This window comes from Eucalyptus grandis, chromosome 2, assembly GCF_016545825.1.
Source record: "Eucalyptus grandis isolate ANBG69807.140 chromosome 2, ASM1654582v1, whole genome shotgun sequence".
Taxonomy (NCBI): Eukaryota; Viridiplantae; Streptophyta; class Magnoliopsida; order Myrtales; family Myrtaceae; genus Eucalyptus; species Eucalyptus grandis.
The window spans coordinates 18882828-18904696 of NC_052613.1; the positions used below are offsets into that span (position 1 = coordinate 18882828).

The following is a 21869-nucleotide window of genomic DNA, read 5'->3' on the forward strand; positions in this document are numbered from 1 at the left end:
TGAATTTGCTCAACAATGTAAAATTAGGTTTCTTGGAAAAAAAAATTCGATGTAACTTATTCTGCAGAAGTAAAATTTAAAAATAAAAAAGAAAACAAAATGCCTTCAATATACACATTATAACCATATTAAATAAACAAAAAAAACATGTGAAAAGTTTAACTATCGTGACTAGATTCTAAATAAAAATATAATAAGAATGAAAAAGAAGGAAAGTGAATATATTTGGGTCTACCACTTTAAATTGCAATTTAATGGTTGAGGGCAATTTTGCTTTTTAATGAAAAATAGGGTGGAGTTAGTTATATGAGGGTGGAAATAGCGCAACCCTTAAATAAACTGTAAATCAATCTTGTGTTTTCCTAGAGCATTCAAGCTAGTTATATGAAATGAGTGGGGATTGGCCAAACCGGGATAGAATGATAAAATCTATATACTAGTATCAACTTTTTTGTTATGCAATGTTCCCTAAAAACTCAAAGTGTTAAATGTTTTTCATAAATAGTAAGTAGTTGTTGAAAAGGCTATTTCAATTGTGGAAGGTATCATTGGACCTTAGTAAACAAGTCTTAAGCCTATAGAAGAGGTTGGATTGAGATCGACAATCTTATTCAAATTGGAACACAAAATGAGTAATTCTTTTGTGAATCTGTCGGCACTCTTAACATTTGTTTGTCAATTCGAAGTATAGGAATCGCTATATTTGATCAGGATTTTTTATCAGGTGAAGCGCGAGAACTTTTACTATTAACTCGACGATTCAAGAGAGTGATTTTCAAGCTAGATAGAATTTTTTAATGATGGCACAAGAATCAATATTAGTGATATTCTAGCTAGACACGATAGTATACTAAATGGGTCTTCTTGATGGTGTAGGAAATGTTTTCGCTGGATCAGAGACTACAAGCAGCACCATCGAGTGGGCGATGGCGGAGCTACTCCGCCAGCCGAGTCCATGAAAAGGCCAAAGATGAGATTGACCAGGTAGTGAGGTTGACGAGAAGCTCGAAGAAAATGACACGGAAAAAATGCCGTTTTTGCAAGCTGTGGTGAAGAAACCCTAAGATTGCATCCACCATTGCCTTTTCTTGTCCCACGAAATGCTCTAAAGGAAACCAATTTCATGGGATTTGATATACCCAAAGATACACAGGTTTTCGTGAATGTGTGGGGAATTGGAAGAGACCCGGATGCTTGGGAGGACCCATTGGCGTTCAAACCAGAGAGGTTCTTAGGATCTAACACTGACTTCAAGGGTCAAAACTTCGAGCTAATTCCATTTGGATCAGGCAGAAGAATGTGCATCGGACTTTCATTGGCGCATAGGGTGCTTCATCTGGGTCTTGCAACGTTGCTTTACCATTTCAATTGGGAATTAGGTGGTGGTTTGACTCAGAGACCTAGACATGAGAGAGCGGATCGGAATAACACTAAGGAAGCTCCATCCTTTGAAAGTGGTACCTAAGAAACGTAGAGTGTGATGTATTTGGAATATTATCCATAGTAACTAGTTATTGACTGGTAATAAAGGAAATGGCAAGACATGATGTCATGTACCAAAAACCAGCACAAGAAGTGAGATTTTCGTGAATATAACTTCAACATATAATTACCTAAGTATATAAGCGCTGATCTTATTTTGTCAAGATCCATAAACCTGTCCAAGGAAGACTTCTTAAGAATGCTGTTGTTATTGCACGAATGTCTTCGGGCAACTACAAGCTGTTATGTTAGCATTTTGGTCTTGTTTAAGTTGTATGACTTCAGCATGTAGCAGGGTAGCTCATCTTCCTTTTATGACATCGATAAAACCTTACTGGTCGTAAAAAAAAAAAAAAAAAAAAACAATTAATCTAAAGTTGGTTCCACAGGTGAGTGCACAATGGATGTTTTTATGGAACCTACGATAAATTCCCGATTCAGAGACCCAGAGCAGTACTAACCAAAGGTAAGAAGGCAAAGGCTTAATAAGGTTGTTGAATAATAGAATAAGGAGGTCATAGAGACCGACATGAAAGAAAAGGAATAAAAAGAATATTGTATGATCTTTTCAGATCTTGTCAAATTTATATGGACAATTGATCGCGCGCACCTGCACTACAACCAACATAAACACGGTCGAAATGGTCTTGGCCCACGTACTTTGTCACCTTTGCAAACTACGCTAAAATAAATAAAAAGATTGTAAATTTGCTAAAAAGCCTATAGATACATCTTGATTCGAGGCGCGAACACCTCAAGTGTCAAAACCGCGCGCATAACTGCGTTACAGATCGTACGAGTTCTTCGTCATGCCTTTTAGCTTGATAAATGCCAGCCACGTTATGCACTCTTATAAACAAGGTACTACATCCATTCAATGATCGGTTCATTATGGTTTACCTCGACAATATTGTCGTGTATAGCCGAACGCTCAAGGAACACATCAAGCACTTGAGGTGAGTTTTTCAGGTCTTGTGGGAAAATGACCTGTACATAAAGCAGGAGAAATGCGCTTTTGCGCAAAATGAAGTCCCTTTCCTTAGGCACATCATTAGGGGTGGACGAATGCGGATAGACGTGGCCAAGATTCATGCCATCGTTAAATGGGAGCTGCCGACCAAGGTGACAGAATTGAGATCCTTCCTTGGTCTCACAAACTATAACCAGCACTTCATCTAGGAATATTCAAGCCTCACCATGCCAATCACGAACATTCTGAAGAAAGGTCATGGGAGTGGACAGACTAGTGTCAAGAGGCATTTGATCAGTTAAAGCGAGCCATGACCAAAAAGTCAGTACTCGTGTTGCCTAACCACGCCAAACCACACGAGATAGAAACCGATGCTTCTAATTTTGCTATTGGTGGTGTCCTTATGCAGGAGGGGCATTTGATTGCCTTCAAGTCTCAGAAGCTAAACGATACCAAGCGACAATACACGGTCCGAGAGAAGAGATGACCGCGGTGGTGCATTGCCTTCGTACATGGAGGCACTATCTCTTGGGATCTCGGTTGATCATAAGGACTGACAATGTGGCCACAAGCTACTTTCAAACTCAAAAGAAGCTCAACCCAAAGCAAGCTCGGTGGCAAGATTTCTTAGCCGAGTTTGACTATGTACTAGAATATAAGCTTGGAAAGTCCAACTCTGTGACCGATGCATTAAGCCGAAAGTTGCAACTGGTCAGTATGATGAGTCGACTAAACTATCCATGGATCGATCACATTAAGAAGGGATTAAAGCATGACCCGAACGGCCCAAGCCCTCCTTGAGTACTCTCGAGAAGGCAAGACAAGGCGATTCCGGTGCGAGGATGATCTCTTCTACACCAAGGGACAACAACTCTATGTGCTGGTCCACCGGAAACTCAAGAAGGAAATCTTGCACGAGTGCCATGATTCTAAATGGGTGGGTCATCCGGAAATCCACCGCGCTATGGCACTCATTGAGGATCACTACTATTGGCCACACATGCGGGACGACATCAAAGCCTATGCACGGACATGTCTTGTGTGCCAACAATACAAGATAGAGCAATGGTCACTGGCAGGGCTCCTTGAACCGTTGCCTATCCCGGAGCATCCATGGGAGAGAATCTCCTCCATGGACTTCATCGTGAACTTGCCGAAGTTCGAAGGATGTTGGACCCTCATGGTCGTCATAGATCGTTTCTCCAAATACAAAAAATTCATACTAGCCACAAAAGATTGTCTAGCCGAGGAAGTAGCTAAGCTATTCCTCAAGCACTTCGTCAAGTATTGGGGCATACCATGCATGATCATGAGTGACCGTGATCCTCAATTCACCAAGTGGTTTTGGATCGAGCTCTTCAAGTTGCTGGGAACGAACCTCAACTTTTCCACAAGCTTGCATCCCCAGACTGATGATCAGACGAAGTAGGTGAATGCACTCCTAGAAATCTACCTCTAGCACTACGTGAGCAACACGCAAGTGAACTAAGCACAGCTGATTGACGTGGCCCAATTCTCGTACAACTTGCACCGAAGTGAGTCCACAAATCAAAGCCCATTCAAGATCGTAACAGGGCAGCAACTGCTTACACCAAGCACAATTGCCTTGAGATATCGAGGTAGCAATCCCTCCGATTACAAGTTCACCAAAGAATGGGACGAACATGTGGACTTAGCGCAAGCGTGCCTACGTAAGGCTGCAAAGAGCATGAAAAAGTGGGCCAACAAGAAGTGACGGGCACGTGGAATTCCAAGTTGGAGACTTGGTGTTGGCCAAGCTACACTTGGTTCTTCAATATCGCAACGTGCACAAAGGGCCGATCCGTCGCTATGAAGGCTCCTTTCGAGTGTTGCAACAGATCGGAAAGGTTGCATACAAGCTGGACTTGTTAACCAAACTCAAGATACACCCCATGTTCCATGCGAGTATGCTAAACCCTTTCCATGTAGATGAGGAAGACCCGGATTGAGGCGAATTGAAACGGGCGCCCATGGAAGCAAAAATCTCTTATGATTAGGATGTTGAATGCATCTGGCGGATCGCATCATATGGAAGAAATATCATGTGCCGAAGAAGGAATACCTCGTCCAATGGAAAGGCCTTCCTAAGAGTGAAGCGAGTTGGGAACCGTCCGACACTGCAGTGGCAATTCAAGAAACACATCAATACCTTCCATACCACAAACGTGAGCGGGGCATTGCCCAATTAGGGGGAGATTGACACGACCTCTGACGAAGCATGATCCAAGACCGTCTGTGATGGGGCCGTGTCACACACAAGGGCTAGCCCACAAGCGGTGTCACGCCTCGATCCTCAGGCACGCACATATTCCTTACCTTTGATCGATTTTAAAAGCGATATCCCATGACGTATCGCTGACCCTTTTCATTTTAATATGCATATGCAGGAGTATTATAACCCCCAGACAATAAAATAATGTGATAGAAAAGTAGAGCCATATTTTTCATATTGAATTCACAACCAAACTTTTATACAACCACACCTCAAAGTATTTTACCATACTATTCACAAAGGTCTAATCTCACACTCAACCACCTATAAACAGGGTTCACAAAGAGGATGGGATCATAGTCCTTATCCGAGTTGTACTCGGATCATCATCGGGGTTCTCCTCCAGGTACTCCTCTTCGGGTTCTTTCTCCTCAGGCTCCTCATCAAGGTCCTGAAATGTTGTCCCACAACCGGGATGAAACTACGTCTCAGCAAGTTATACCCCTTAAGACTTGATTAGTAAACCAATACGCTATGTAGGCTGCCTATGCACGCACGGGTTAGAGGACTTACCTTGGCCTCAGACTCCACCTGCATTTTAGCATAGTTCAATAGGCACCCAAGCAATCACATCACAGATCGATATCTTGATCAATCGACCTAATCGATTTCATGTCAATCCGACCATTCCCCGGTCGTCTCCCTTATTCAGTCTCAAATCTTACTCACGGCTTCACGAGCACAACCTATCAAATTTCTTGGCTACAACTTACGGACCAAAGGACACAATCTATCTTTAGGTGGTAAATTATGGCCCAATGGGCATGACCTTTAATAGGTGGCAGATTACGGCCTTATCAGGCGTGACCCCTATCAGGTGGCAATTTACGGCCCCACGGGCGCGACCTCTATCAATGGCAATTTACGACCCAACAGGCACGACCTTTAATAGGTGGTAGATTACAGTCTTATCAGGCGCGACCCCTATCGAGTGGCAATTTACAACCCCATGGGCATGACCTCTATCAGGTGGCAATTTACGAACCAACGGGCTTGACCTCTATCAGGTGGCAATTTACGGCCCAACGGGCACGACCAATTCCAAATTCGGTGGCAAAACGCGGTCCCACTGACACAGCCATACTTTGGCGGCTTTCGAGGTTCAACTCACAACCTCTCACAGTCAATTTTTAATTAAACACTGACACTGATCAATCTTGGGATAAATCCCCACATACTCATCAACTCACTCAATTTCCACAAACCAGTGCTCAATTAAATAAACAAAAAGCATCACTGAAATCGGCACGAAATTCCGGTCACCGACCATCCAAAGTTGAATTTAGGAAAAATAAATAAATAAGTAATTAATTTCGAAAATTAATAAATAAATACTAAAAATTCAATTTAGGCTTGTAATGCCTGATTGAAGCCCGAAATGGGTCGGGAAAAATCCCGAGATGCATTTGATAAATAATAGTACGTCTCTACTTGCTAATTGCACAATTCAATTGTCTAACATGCATCACAATTATCTAATAATCATTAATCTACTCTAATCTAACCACCTCATTGCACTTAATTAAATTTAGTCAACCCTTAAACATAAGTAGCAAACTAAGAAAGTATTAGTGAGTAAAACTCCTTAATTAAAAGTGGGGATCGGGACACCGCGACGACGACGCGACGGCGAAAATCCAAACTTTCGGTGGCGTTGGCGAATACTCGGGCCAGGCTCAACAGGCCTTGCAAGCCCACGGAAAATTCTGGGCTTGGTTGATGGGCTTGGGCCTCAAAAACTTTGCTGCTGGACTGAGGTTCACTTGGGCCAAAAACTGAAGATGGGCTACACTTGTAGACTTGGGCTCCAAAGGCTGAATTTCGCATGGGCTGTAGCTTGACTCCTTGGGCTGAATTGCTGAAATCGTGTGGGCTGAAGATGGGCCTGCTGCAGGCTTGGATCCAAGTGAAGATGGGCTAAGACTTGAGTGGACTGAGCTTAAAACTTGGACTTCATTTTGCTGGGCTGATGGGCCCGAGCAAAGGAGCGGCAAGGGCTGAAATTGGCTGACTCAATTCTCTGGACTCAACTGGGCTGCTGGTGGGCCGAAGACACTGGAATCCACGGCTTGCTTCGTGCGATTCACACGGCCAGATGGAGACAGCAAGCGAGGCAGGAGGATCGAAGATGGCAGAAGCAGCTGCTGGCATCCGTTGGTGGGTGTCGCGGTCAAAGATGGGAGAAGTAGTTGGTTCGTTGACCCGCGTGGGGACAGCGAGAGTGAGAGAAAACCGGTGGGCTTCGGTCGTTGGTGGGCTTGGTCTGGCGATGCAGGCGTGAGGCTCCGTGGAACGTGGGCTGAACGTGGCAGAGCTGGAAGAGACGCACGCGGGCAGCAAAGTCTTCGAAGGAGGAAGCTTCGGTGGACGTTGCTAGGGTCTTCGGTGGCAGCAAATGGGGCAGGAGATGAAGACACGACACTGAAGCTGTTGCTGGGTGAGTGGGGGGCTTCACACGGTCAACAAATGAGCTCTACTTGCAAGGATGTTGACTGAAATTCGGTGGATGGCTGCGTGAGGAACGCTCGGTGGATCGTGGCTTCCCTTCTGTGATGCTGCAGACTTCGGGCGGACTAATAAAAGAGAAGAACGAAAGCAAAGCAAAGACCGAAGCTCCAAGACGTGCAGAGGAAGATAGAAGTGTGTGGATGAAAGTATCGGTCAAATAAAGCAGAAAAATAGAGAGCTTTGACTAAAATCAAAGCAATCGAGAGAGGAGGGAAATGGGTTACGGCAGGGAGAGAGAGACGTCGGTGGGGGAAAATTTCGCACGAGGAGAGAGAGAGAGAGTAGTGGGCGTGGGGAAGTCGGCCAAAAGAGGGAAAATAGAGATAGAAAGGAAAAATTAAAAGAAAGTCTCATAATCAAAATTTCTTAGTCTCAAATGCTCTTGTCTAATCCAATTTGAACCCTGAAAATTCCCAGGCTGAGGTACTTGATCCCCACTTGCTTTCTTGTACAAAATTCCCCTCGAATAATAAATCTCTAGCAACAAAACGGCCGTTTTCTTCAATTCCGAATTTTAATTCATTTTTCTTCTAATCCGATTTTCTGAACAAACAAATTCGGTTGAGGTCCAATTTGAATTCAAAAAAAGTCCAAACAACTTCTATTCATCAATTCACTCACACCATATCCCAAAAATCCCTTCAAATTGGCCAATCCGAATTTCCGTTCATTTTTCAAATTGCCCGACACGATTTTCCGTAAAAATCCCGAACTCGATGGAATTTCTCCAAAAGACAAGATGACGTCCTATACATGAACCGTGACATGCTCGAACGTCCGATTCCCGAAACCGAATTCTATTTTGTGGTTAAAATCGATCGAACACGATTTTAGTCCGATCCGACCTACCGCGTAGTTTTTAGGGATTTTACCGCGATTATATCCCTTAACGGCTTCACCCAATAGATTGGTAAACTCATGAATGATCAGCTCAGAGAAAATGGACCATAGGCGCGCTGGCGAATGCCCATTTCATATATTCGAGACAGGTCGAAAATTCAGGATGTCACAAGCGGCCCACGACCGGTCCATGAATGACCCATGATCAGTGCTTGACCAACCCATGTGCAACACAGGACAAGCCCGTAACCGTCCAACTCTCGTGTCAGGCGGCCCTGCCATTTCTTCTGACACACGCCCCTTGAGCCTTCCATATGCCTAGTGCCATCGAGTAGCCTAATGTATAGACTTATAACGATGATGTAGATTCAAATGCCACCATTGGATCGGAGAGAGGATCAACGATTGAGATTAGACTCGTCCTTGTATAAAGAAGGGACCCTCCCCTTCAGCTGTACATACTCTCTCATTCACAAGTAATACTCTTGTGTTTCACTCTCATACTCCATTCTTGTGAGCTAAGCGTCCGTGAGGCCAACTTGGGATCATAATCCTAAGGCCGCACAGGTGTATGATTGTTCTTAATCGACTGACTTGTGACACTTGCGTGGGCAATGACAATGCTAGCATTGAAGTGACATAGATATTTATTGATCAATTTGTTTTTATCTGACGATTTTCGTGGCCCAGAAGCAAAAGGAGAATAAAACCAAGTTGGCAAATGCATTTCCCATAGTATCCAAAATTTCAAATGCCAAAATTCGATATAAGTGAACATTTAACTATCAAAATTTCTAAAAATATATTTAAATATTACAGTCGGAAACGAAAGGGATATTTAAATGTCAATAACGAGAAATTCTGATCAAAATACTGACGTAGCATTTTTCGGCAATATTTTTTACTGAGATGGCAATTATTTCAAAAAAAAAATTATCCTTGTAACGTTGATCTGACTATCATATCCCAAAACGATGTTGTTTTATCTCAAAATTTGATTTTTAATATAATTATTAATTAAAATAAATTTCAAAAAAGGGTTGCGGCAATGCAATTAGAGCTTGCGGCTACTGCCACCCCACCATCACTAGAAAAGCCTCATGACGGTGGTCGGTCGAGGTTATTGGGCCTCGACTAGTGGCCGGCGACCATGGCCAACCGTTGGCAAGGGTCGCCGGCCCTCGGCCAAAGGGCCCAAGGGCCGTCGCTGACTATGGCGTGGCTAGATGACCCTGCCCCAGCTAGCGACAACCCTCGTTGAACCTGGGAAAAGGCTACAAGCCCTTGCCAACAACAGGCTAAGGCCGGGCTCGACACCGGCCGACCTCACCCCACGTCATCAGCCCTTCCGACAATGGTGGAGGCGACGGTGATGACAGCGGCAACAACGGTGGCAAGGAATGTAAAGGCCCTCGTTGCTTTGCTAAAACCTCTTTTTTTTTTTAATTTAGTTTTTAATTTAACTTATTTAATATTTATATTAAAAATTAACTTTGTGGCAAAACAACATTATTTCGCACTTTTATTGCTGAGTAGGGAACTCCGATGAGCCACTTAGACTACATTTATTCTTAAAATAATGTTACATTGGATTTCTAGCTATCATCATCGAAATTGATACTTAAATGTCCCAATTTTCAAAAAAAAAAATAATAATAATAATAACACTTACGTGTATTTTTTGGAAGTTTTGACATTTTAGTGTGTGCTAAGTTTTAGCACTTACGGTGTATTTTTGTACATTTTTCCATGGTATTGTCATCCTATATTCACCATCTTAAAAAGTCGTAACCACATGATAAATGCAATATCAATCAATCCTCCGAAGTTATTTGTTATTACTCAAGAATTAAACCTATATAATAGGTATAGTTATTGGTGCATAATTTCCTAAGTAAATTAAATTTCCCTGCATGTCTCTTTTTCTAAGAAGAATGTGGCCTTTTTCATCTTGCTATGTTTCTTTAAGCTTATTCGGAAGCAGTTTCAAAAATTATTCCAGCACTCAGATCAATTTGATAGCGACTCTCCCAATTTTTTTAAATATCGCATTAATTTTCATCTTTTAGTTTTAATACGCGTGGAGAGCGATTCTGAGGGGATTAATTACTTTCTAACTTTTTATTATTCATGGCTCACTGGATTTTGTTATAACTATTATTTAATGAAAGGTTCTGCGGAGTCAATACATTTATTTAAAATTATTGTATTTTGTTAAAGGCTTCGTCCTTTATATTTTCCAAAGGATAGCTAGTCATTTTCTAAATCTTGGGATGCATTTGCGATATGACAAAGTTGTTATTAGAACTTAAGTTATGAACTTAGGGAATATTAGTTAGCTTTTATGGGGATCTATGAGGTGTGAGCTGCAATTTATTAGTTACTCATATATATGTATGTATATTTATAAATATGCAGCCCATATTAGGATGGAGATTCTTTTCGTGAAAATAAAAATTTCTATATGCTTAGATAACATGGTTGATTTATTAAAATTCAGATGTGATCACTATATCTCTCAGTTGGAAACACTTCTTCTTATTATCACGTAACATTCTCACTATTATTTTACTAAAAATTGCACCTTGATTAGCGAACTTCTCTCTCCTTACTAATCTCTCAAATTTATTTGCTTCCTATGAGTAATGCTTCTACGTTATTGCTTTATTTATTTATTTCTTATTCTCTAATTAAATAAAAAAATTTCCATTAAGATCCCTTCCTATATTGGGCAATACCAAAAGCTGCACATTTATGCTATGTAAAATCCTATAATTAGACATTTCATGCATGTCACTCACCTTTTCTAGCGCACACACTTTGTGCACAAACTCTTACTAGTTCAGCTTCCCGTGGCAATTATCAATTGGTGATGCCTGAATTTTTGTGACTGGTAAAGTATGCATTTTTGCAAAAATAAAAAATGAATACAACAAAAAAAAGAGAAAAACAAATAAATAAATGGATGAGACAGAGAGAGGGAGAGGGAGAGGGAGAGTCCAACTGGGATATTATAGCTTGCAAGGAACCAAAGCCGGCCCATCATATCAGCCCATCCGGCCATTTGCTTTCGACCGGGTCCATCAAAGTTACCTCATTTCACGCTCAGCTTCCTAGCAGCCCATTTCACGCTCAGCTTCAATTAGGCTCATGTCCATGTCCGATTCGCTTGAGGAAAATCCGACCCCTAGAGCTGGCTTCGGAACCCATCGGAGAGAAAGGCCTCTGCCTTTGACTTCAAAATCTCTCTCTCTCTCTCTCTCTCTCTCTCTCTCTCTCTCTCTCTCTCTCTCTCTCAATCTAACTAAACTAGATCATCTATGGATTATAAAATATATCTAATAAAAAGAAAAGACAAGCATTACGCGATCCTTGAAGAACAATGCAAAATTTATTTATTTTTTTGGTAAGGAAAACAATGCAAAAGTTGATGAAATGGATAATTAGAATTTACAAAAATGATACATATTATATTAACATTTATGGAGCCAGTGAGAGAAGCATGGGTAAAATGACCCGGCTACTTTTACCAGGGCTTTTTGGGATAGAAATACCAAGGCTCGTGATCAACTTATCGTGGAACCCAGTAGCCATGCCTTGATCCCCAACAGCTGGGCTCGAATTCCTTGGTGGGGGCCCTTGATGTCGAGTCTGGTGCTCAGACATCTGAACCCTATATTCGACTTTGTAGTTTGTGCTGAAGTTTTTTTTTTTTTTTTTTTTTATGAAATTCATGATTTTGCTGTGGCAAACATTGAAAAATCACTTCCATGTAGAGTTGGAAGTCTTGTTTGCATCGCAACTCAAGGACGTGAAAGCATTAGTTGGCGTCGGTACACAGCACGGTTTTTTCAAGCCTATCATGAGAGCGTAGAATGAAGAGGGTTGTACTTTGTGGGGATTTTCGATTGTCCTTAGTTTACCCAAAACGATTACTGTCCTCCGTCTCAATCCGATGCAAGTACCTGCAAGAATTTATGGTTTTTGGTCGCGGGTCGACGTTCCTTAACTACTGCTATTCTCCGTATGCATCACTGACGATTTATTTTTTATAGAAGAATGACAAAGTACGGAGTTTTTCTTCAAAAGTTGCCTGCTTGAGAATCCAATATTGGATAGAAGGAGACATCTGAAGAACGATAACTCACTCTCAATGGAAGAGAGACTCTCTAGTGATTCATAAGAACCGTATTCCTTAAATATGTCTTGTGTGGTGAAGGGGATACTCTTTTTGAACACTTGAACCTCATGGAACACGCCAAATTGCTACGTTGAATATCGGAGTTGGACCCCCTTCAATAGGTGGGCGATTCTTGGATGGACTAAGCCATACCAGGTGAGAGAGCTTAGACGACGTATGGCTCTTAATAAACTTGTAAGATGGCAAAGATAATAGGAATGAACTAGACCGCACATAATATATGAGTAATATCACGATACGGGCCAATATTAAAAAGGATGTCAGTTCATTAAACTGGAGGGAATTTGTAATGTTTTAGAGTCTCAGATCAATGAGAGATGCTCTACATTGTGTGGTTACTCAAAATACTCTGGATAACTTGGCTCATGTGAAATAGAGCAAGTGGTTATAAATCACAAAATGTATATTCAAACATACCTATAGAGTATTCCTTCCAAAAGACTTGTAACTATGTATGTAAATGACTAATTAGCTTATGTTTCAGAAATCAAGGGTCTCCTTGAATGATGGCCATTATTAACTCTTTCGTGATATCATTCAGATAATTTAGGTTGTAATTATGAATAGTTTGCAGACAACAACATGAATTGTCATTCCTACTTGCGGACATTGCAGCACTCCGGCGCATAATCACATCATTTTCCCATCACTATAGAACAATAACATAAACAACAACAACAAAAAGCTTTTGTTTATTAAACATTTTCTGAAGGACCGCTAAAGTCAACTCACGCCCACACATTCGCATGCTTTCTTCATGTTTTGGTGACTTCATTTCGGTTCAACCTACGCACTTTAACACCAATAAAAGATCCCTAAAAGAAAACATGACTTCTTAACACACCGCTCACCACCGTCCAAGACAAGCAATCCTACACATAAGTCAACCTTTTCCGGACCACAATCATCGTTGGCTCGACCTTTCCTCATAAGTTGTGTTTTCCTTAGAAGGATCATAAACCGAGGACAGAACCTAGTCTTATTTGCAAATATATTCGCCCAACTCGTCATATGATTCTTTTGAGTTCTTGAAGCTCTACACATGAAAACTGACTTCCCAGCTGTATAACTTTTGAGGAGGGTAGCAAAGATCATTGCTTCTACGTTTAATCATGACCCTATTTTCTAATTTCCATCCTTAATTATGTAAATTTATTATGTTTTGGGCTCAAAAGTTCACATGCGATTGGTAGCAGTTGGTACTTTGGAAAAGGAGCCCAACAGTTTTCGTGCTTATAGTCAAACTCAAGCCTCCACCTTTTTCATTGGAGCAGTTGGAGTTTGGTGGGTATATATCCCTCCCCCTCCCCTCTCTCTCCCCCTCAACATTGTCGTTTACAACATTTTTCAACCTTTGTCCAATGTCCTCATCTGTTTTCTACTAACTCTCTTATTTATCATCTTTCTCAGGACCCTCAATCTTGCCATGAACAAAGATTTTCGTTTGCTCTAATCTTGTGAAGAAAGGTGCTCATGATGTGCTAAAAGCATCGTTTTGTTTCTTTAACAGATACATGGCCCATGAAGCTTTGTGCACTGAGCATTCAGCTCACATACTGAGTGTGCTACGCCGAAAAGTCCGGATTCTCTGCTCGCGAATGCGGAGGCTGACTAAGAAGCGGCCACGTCTAAAGATCGTCGTCAAGAGATTGAGAAAATTTGGCTCAAGAGTCCGTTCCGGTGAATCGCTAGGTGCCAAGAACAGTTCGAACAATGGCCAATTCAGTTTCTCTTTCCCAGAGAGGCCGATCCGGGTCGCAACATTCAACGTAGCGATGTTCTCTCTCGCGCCCGCCGTCCCAAATCACGATGAAACCTCTGTGTTCGATCACGAAGAAGAAGAGGAACATTACTTCGTGTTTGGTAATAATCAGCAGAAGCCAGGACTTGATTCTCAGCCTAGGAGCATATTGAAGCAGTCTCCTCTGCACCCATCTGTGAACGGTAGGCCTGCTAGGTCGAATCTGAAGGTCTCGATAAATCTGCCCGAGAACGAGATCTCCATAGCCAATAGCAAGCTGCTTGGCTTCATTCAAGAGAATGATGTCAAGAGCCCGCCGATCATGATCACCAGCAGTGCCAACACTCGAAGCAAAGTCCCTGTCAGATCACCGATATGTTTCCCCTACAGCTTAGCCCTGGGAAATTCCAGGAGCAATCACGAAGAGAATCTGAGGAGTGGCAAGAGCATCTTAGAAGTGCTTAGGGAGGTGAACGCTGACATTTTGGCATTGCAAGATGTGAAGGCTGAGGAAGAGAAGGGAATGAGGCCGCTTTCCGACCTGGCAAGTGCTCTGGGAATGGACTACGTGTTTGCTGAGAGCTGGGCTCCTGAGTATGGCAACGCGATCCTGTCGAGGTGGCCAATCAAGCGGTGGCGGGTTCAGAAGATAGCTGACGATGACGACTTCAGGTGCTTGCTCAGTCATCTCGTTATCATCCTCCTAAAATCATTGCATTGGTCAAGGAAAAGCATGGTATCTTGTGCTCTGCAGCGCTTGCCGTGTAGGCATTTTAATTGAGTGCTTGAGGGGTCAATCAGCAAATTTCTTATCTGGAAAATTGAGTCTGTCATTTGACATATCAGCAAGTAGAATTTTTGGCTATTGTTAACCTCTTGAGAGGGAGTTGTGCTCTGTTTTTAGTATGATTAGAAGCTTAAAGAGTAGCCACATCTCGGGGATGAAACTGAAACTTCACTTCAGTTTTACTGCACTCCCATCGTGACCCACCATTTGGTGCCTTTCAAATTAATAAACTATCCCCGCAGAAGGGATAGAAAGGGAAAATTTTAAGTTCAAGGTAATCATATGCTCAAGTAGTGCCGAGTTTCGAGTCCCAATTCAGTGATTTTTATCATCTTCGTCTCAATTAAGTCATGTTATCCGTGGAATCATGTTAAAATTGTTGTCCTCTCATGGCGGGCTAATCATAAATCCCAAAACACAAGTCCACATGAGCTCAATGTCAGTGGACATGATTGGATTTGTGGGTGATGACCAGGAATGTGTTGAAGGCCACCATAGATGTGCCATGGGCAGGAGAGCTTAGCTTCAACTGCACACAGCTGGACCACCTGGATGAGTTCTGGAGGATGAGGCAGATCAGAGCAATCGTTCAGTCATATGACCCTCCTCACATCCTCGCAGGTGGCCTCAACTCACTGGATGAATCAGATTACTCCATCTCTAGATGGATGGACATTGTCAAGGTAAATTCAAGAAAAAGAAACATAATTTCTCTTTTCTGGAAAAAAAAAACCCTGATTAAAAAGTTGCTATTTTCTTCTGTTTGTGTACTTCTGAAACCGTCTATGTTGCTTTCCTATGTAGTATTATGAGGACATAGGGAAGCCCACACCAAAGGTTGAAGTAACCAAGTTTTTGAAGGGGAAAGATTACATTGATGCAAAGAACTCTGCTGGGGATTGTGAGCCTGTGGTCATCATTGCAAAAGGTCAAAGTACGTGCTCCTTGTCCTACCTAGCTCACATGCCTCCATAAAAAGAAAAAGTACACTCCCCATGAGTCTAATCTCTTCTCTTGGCTCTTGCCAGATGTGCAAGGCACGTGCAAGTATGGCACACGTGTGGACTACGTCTGGGCATCTCCAGAGGCACCTTACAAGTTTGTGCCCAATTCATACTCAGTGATCTCATCTAAGGGCACTTCAGACCACCACATAGTCAAGGTTGACGTTGTTAAAACAGGTTGTAAGCCTAGGAAAGACCCTCTCAGACAGAAGAAGGCAAGACAGATGGCTTTGAAGGTGAGATACCCTTGGAGAAGTATATGGCAAGTAAAAGCCTAAAAAATTATAGGGTGAACTGCAAATTTTTTTTCTTTTTTTCTTATTTTTATTGCATTAGCCAAGCCCAATTTCTGGGCTTCCACTGATAATTTTTATATGGTCTCTCCTCCATGTTGGAGGAAGAGTTGTGTATCCCTTTTTAGGGGGGCTGAAGTGTTCTAACTTCTTAGAAGTCTCACAATTAATCTCACATGTCCTGATATTCCCCTGTCATTGGGTACTGGATTTCTATATAGAGATAGAAAGCTCTAGGCCGGCTCTTAGGAAATTGAATTCATTGTACTTACAATCACCAATCGAGCAACATAAGACACATTTCGATATTGAGTCTTAACCAACTCAATATCTCTCGAGATTAACAAACACAATCAATTGGCTCCTCACCTCGAAATTTTTATCAGATCAAACAAATGGACTAAATCTAGAACGCTTTGGACAAACTTCTGATGGGCATATGGAATCTAAGCCATGTGTGGCATCAACATTTGTTTACAACAAGCTCATGACACACTCTTTGGTCATGCGAAACGATAGAAAATGATTTTCAATCCGAGATTTGGACGGCTGGGAGGATGTGATTTTGATTTCGTTCCAGAGTTTGCTAATGCATCATGCCACGCCGAGAACACTGGGAAATCCATGTGAAAGAGTTTCCACACAAATTCGCACAGGAACGTTTTTCCCTAATCCATTTTTGAACCAATCAGAGGAACAAGTATCTCATGAGAAATAGACAAGGAAGGAAATAGTTATTCTTGTGAACCAGACGCGCCATGAAGATGACCAATTTTCAGATGTTGAGGCTAAGCCATGTGTGGCATCAACATTTGTTTACAACAAGCTCATGACACACTCTTTGGTCATGCGAAACGATAGAAAATGATTTTCAATCCGAGATTTGGACGGCTGGGAGGATGTGATTTTGATTTCGTTCCAGAGTTTGCTAATGCATCATGCCACGCCGAGAACACTGGGAAATCCATGTGAAAGAGTTTCCACACAAATTCGCACAGGAACGTTTTTCCCTAATCCATTTTTGAACCAATCGGAGGAACAAGCATCTCATGAGAAATAGACAAGGAAGGAAATAGTTAATCTTGTGAACCGGACGCGCCATGAAGATGACCAATTTTCAGATGTTGAGGCTGAGACCCCCACCTGCCGAACTATGCTGGCCCCTCTTGGGCCAGACCCACTTGCCTTTTTGCCCCAAAAAGTTTCCCATGATTAATACTAATATTAGATTATATTGTTGTTATAAAGTGGCGCTATTTCCGCACCACTTCTAGCTAAAACCCGCTATTTTATGTTAACTGACCAAATTACCCTTTAACCACGAGATTTCGTTCAGTGTGAATAGTTAACCTTACCCCTCACATTCAAAAAAAAAAAAAAAAATTGATCGCACTATTTCATCTCTTGACACCATTATTAGCTAAGTTTTTAAAAAGAAATTAGTTAACGAATCCCCTTTCATCTTGGTATTTTTAAAAATAAAAGAAGTATCTATTTTAAAGTAAAACTATGTGTTAAAGTTGAAAAAACACATTTCTCCTTTTATGATCATGAATCAATCAATCCGTTGACGATTTAACATTGTTAAATTTGACTTGTAAGAAAATGAATCTATTCCTTGTTTTTTATTTGTGATTCAGTAGTTAGTCCTTGAATCATTCGTTTGTTCTTTCATCTAATCTTTAAGTAATTTTGATTGATATCGAATGTAGCTAGTCATGCTTTCTTCACATTCAAACTCAAATTTAAGCTTATGGTTGAGGGCATGGTTAACAACCCATAAAGAATAAAACAAGAAGTTCTTGTAAATTTAACTAAGGGAAGTAGTAACCGACCAAATTCATAATTAACTGTTTTCTAATTGTATTTTGGAGAATTTTCCTCCACGAAATTTGATCTGGAGGTCGTAACGCATATTGTCAAGTCAATTTTAAGATTCCAAGACCTTTCAAATTGATCAAAATGTATTCATTGTGAATTTCCCGAATGCTTTTGATATAGGTTTTGTGAATATGTTATAAATATCAATACATGCTTAACAAAGTTGAAGGCTAATTTTTGTCAGATAACACTAAACACTTTTGGTAAGTAAGTACAAATTATCCATTATTAGTCACGGCTTCATCTGTACTCCAATGTCAATGTGAGTTTGATTGATTGCTGCCGAGAAACATTAGGAAGCTAAGGTTCTATTGAGCGGCTAAGATACATAAAATTATTAACGTATATCCTTAATCCTAAATTTTAAGCAATTACGACGTATGAAACACTCAGGAAAATATAACTTAGAAAAGAAGACACGAATAAAATTTTGTGAGCTACCTCCAATCGCCTGTGGCTCATATCTTCCCTCAATACTATTTTCTCTCTCTCTCTCTCAATTTTCTCTCTCTCCCCCCTCCTTCGTCTGCCACTGATGTAGCCACCGCGCCCCGTCAATCCCAGTCCCCTCGCGGCCGGTGCCTCCAGTCACCGTAGTCTAGGTCGTGTCCATTGGCCGGACTTGAGCTCCACCGTCTAGCTCGCGTTCACGGCACCCCTGTTCGAGGGTTGGTCGCCGAGACCTCGAGACAACCCAGGTCGCAACCACCCCGGCGTCACCACCCTGCCCCATGGGGTCTGGTGGAGGAGGCGCGGTTGTGGCCGTAGGTCGAGGTTGGCTCTGCGTCACGGAAAGTGATCGAGCGACTGAGGTCATGCACAGTCATCAGACGCGTACAGGGGGAAAATGAGATAGAAGAAAGAGGGGAAAAAGGGAAAAAAGTAGACCCGATTTGAAACGTCCAATTTGATAATTGCTATTGTTGCTCATAGCTTGAGGGGTAACATTATCTAAATTCAAAGAAAGCCATCTTCAGAAAATTTGGATCCTTGAAACAAAATATGGCGGCTGTAAATGAAGTTGAACATAATTCATATGACAATCATGATGACATGCTAATCAAAAGATATGGATGAATTTGTTGATACCAAAACAAATAGATCCTTTATCTACCAATACAACGTAAGATCTACAGAAACAAATACATGTAATCACACATTCGTTCTAGAGCAAATTAGTCTACTACGAGAAGTCGTAAATGCAAGTATTTGGAAACAAGCATGTGGTTACATTGTTCCGTGCACGTGTGTACTTATGTGTATCGTCAAGCTCTTTAAGCTTTGCTCTCCGAGGTAGTGCTAGTGTCACTTGAAGGATACCCAATTCCGTGGCGCGAGGTTGGGAACAACATGAACACCGCGCCTGAGATGGTGCCGATCACAGTTGGCATGACCATGAACAAAGTCTTCTCCGTATTCTCGAAAGACGGATAGAAGCACCGCATGGTGTTGCTATCCAACAACACCAGAACTGCGAAAACAATCACCACAAAGAAAGCATGGACGAAATCTCCGAACCGAAGCTTATACTTCGACAAGTCCACAGAATCACCAGAGCTCGAGCTCGAGCTCGAGCTAGAGCTAGAGCTAGGCCAGAGTCCCTTGGCCGTGGCGAACCCGTAGTGGGTTTCCCCGTCACTCCCTGTGTAGCTATCAGTGAAGCAAGCAAGGCTACACGAAAGGCCACAAGCTCCGATTAGTAGGGCACTCAGGTACTTGTTAACAGCGTGGCACTTGCCGTTGTTCGTCAAGACGGGGTTGAGGAATTGGAACAAGAAGACGGTCCCGGTGGGAAGGAGCCTAATGAGGTTGCCTAGTCCATTGAATGTGATCCTCTTGGTGGTGTTTGTTTGCTGAGAATCGGTCTTGGACTTCGAAGAGCTTTTGTTGCCCATTTTCTTTTGGAAAAAGCCTATTGCTTTGCAAAAATAGCAAGCTGGCTAGGGTTTTATGAAGTATATGGAGTTGTGTTTGTGTGTGTCTTTTAAACAAGCACCAATTAGGTTATTTATACGTGGAGCGAAGTTGGGGAAGAAGAAGAGGAAGTTGCTTGTACGAAAAATGAAATTGCCATATTCTAAAGTGTGAAGGTTTTGCGTACAACCGTAGAGAGTTGGCCAATTTCAGTTCGACGGTCGAATCTTATGACGAGCAAGAGATCGTTTCATCACGTTTTGGGAAATTGACGAGTGTCAGAAGAGAGGAGAGGATGGAGTGAGCAAGTGATACTCCATTAATTAAAAAGGATAGTTTTCACTTGTCACAAGAAATCATACTCAGCGTAATGCATTTTATGGTAACTAGACTTGGTTCGGCATTATCTTTAAGTGTCAAACACTTGCTAACACTAAAGTATTGTTTTCCGGCCTTATAAGTATCTTCAAACCTTATTAACCAAACCCACACTTTATATAGAGGTAATGTCATTCAACCATGTTCCTGATTGGTGAATGGAGATCATCTGCTTTTAATTTTAGTTTAAATTTACATGTACGTGATATTCATAACTTGCAACCACCAATTATAATAAGCATGGTTTGAGAAAATTTCATCCAACCAGCAATGGAGGAAATTATAGCCTCAGCAGGCTTCAATGAGGTCAAGATCATGCTTTTAGAACTATAATATTTTTTATGGGAGGTTAAGTCCGAAAGTGATTGAACCCATTTGAATCTTCCTACACCCATCTTATGATTCTATCTCATGTGCAGGTTGTTGCATGCGTCACGTACGTGGGTGCACCCACAATCAATTTTTTTTTGCATATAAGTTACCATATGCATCTACTCAATTGCATTCTTGTTCGGACTATATTTTCCTCCATCTTGATCGATGGAAACTTTCTCCAATCATACTTTTAATTGGTGGATTAAATTACGATCATTATCCACACACAAACTTAGCTAAATAAATATGTGAGGTGATATCCATGCCGGTAAACCACGAATAAAAAGGAAATGAACCAAAACATGGAATGGAAATATGAGTTTAGGTGGTGATCCTCCTTTTCTTTTCCAAGTTTCCTTCTTTTAGGGGGTGTATTTAGTGAAAAATGTCCAAAAGTCTCAAACATATTACATAATCTTTTCAATTTAGTCTTAAATCTTTTAATTTTGTCAATTGAATTATAAATCTTTTTCACGTTTTACCAATTGAGTCAATCCTATCAAGTTTAGTTAACAATCGCTAACGTGAACATCGGCTGTCTTACATGACACTATTGGCATTGACATAAATAATTTTTAATAATATTTTTATCATTTTTTTATTTTCTTTTTTCCTTTTTTTTTCTTTTTCCTAACCCTACATTGGCGAAGCCACCAACCAACCCTCCCCATATCTGGGCGAGAGTGCCATTGCCCTTGGTTAGTAAAAGAAGAAAAGAAAAAGGATAAAGGATAAGGTAAATAAAATTAATAAAATAATATCGAAATATCATTAAAAATTGTCCGCATCAATGTTTATGGTGCCAAGTAAAAAAGTTTGCATGCACGTCAGTGATTTATAATTTAGATAGGCCAAATGAACTCAATTGTCAAAACGTAAAAAGTTTAAAACTCATTGGTAAAATTGAAAAGTTTAATACTCAATTAGCAAAAGTGTAATAAATTTAAAACATTTTGGACAATTTTGCATGTAGCTATATGTAAATAATTAACGGTAATTAATTTTTTATGACGTCAAGTTTTACAGCTAAATAAAGAACACGACTAATCTCGCAAGTCGTGATAGCCCACTTCAATAGTGCTGGATAGCTTATCGAGATAGAAAGCTACGGAGGTGGTTCCAAGAAACTTGTTCTCATTGCACAAGCCAATGTTGAGGGGGCAACTTCAGATATATTTGTCATTGAATCTTAACCAACCCAA

The 21869-nt window shown here is 41.2% G+C and overlaps 2 protein-coding genes across 2 annotated transcripts; one reads left to right on the forward strand and one right to left on the reverse strand.

Moving 5' to 3' along the window:
• The first annotated feature begins 13617 nt into the window (after positions 1–13617).
• Positions 13618–16317, forward strand: LOC104425275. The gene is made up of 4 exons (XM_010037930.3): positions 13618–14707; positions 15298–15505; positions 15627–15756; positions 15851–16317. The coding sequence occupies exons 1-4, from the start codon at positions 13809–13811 to the stop codon at positions 16102–16104; spliced, it is 1491 nt and encodes a 496-aa protein (XP_010036232.2). The 5' UTR covers positions 13618–13808; the 3' UTR covers positions 16105–16317.
• A 2694-nt stretch (positions 16318–19011) lies between these two features.
• LOC104425287 (protein DMP2) lies at positions 19012–19956 on the reverse strand. Its single transcript, XM_010037942.3, has one exon. It carries the CDS (start codon positions 19893–19895, stop codon positions 19275–19277), a length of 621 nt encoding a protein of 206 aa, XP_010036244.2. The 5' UTR covers positions 19896–19956; the 3' UTR covers positions 19012–19274.
• Between the last annotated feature and the right edge of the window lie 1913 nt (positions 19957–21869).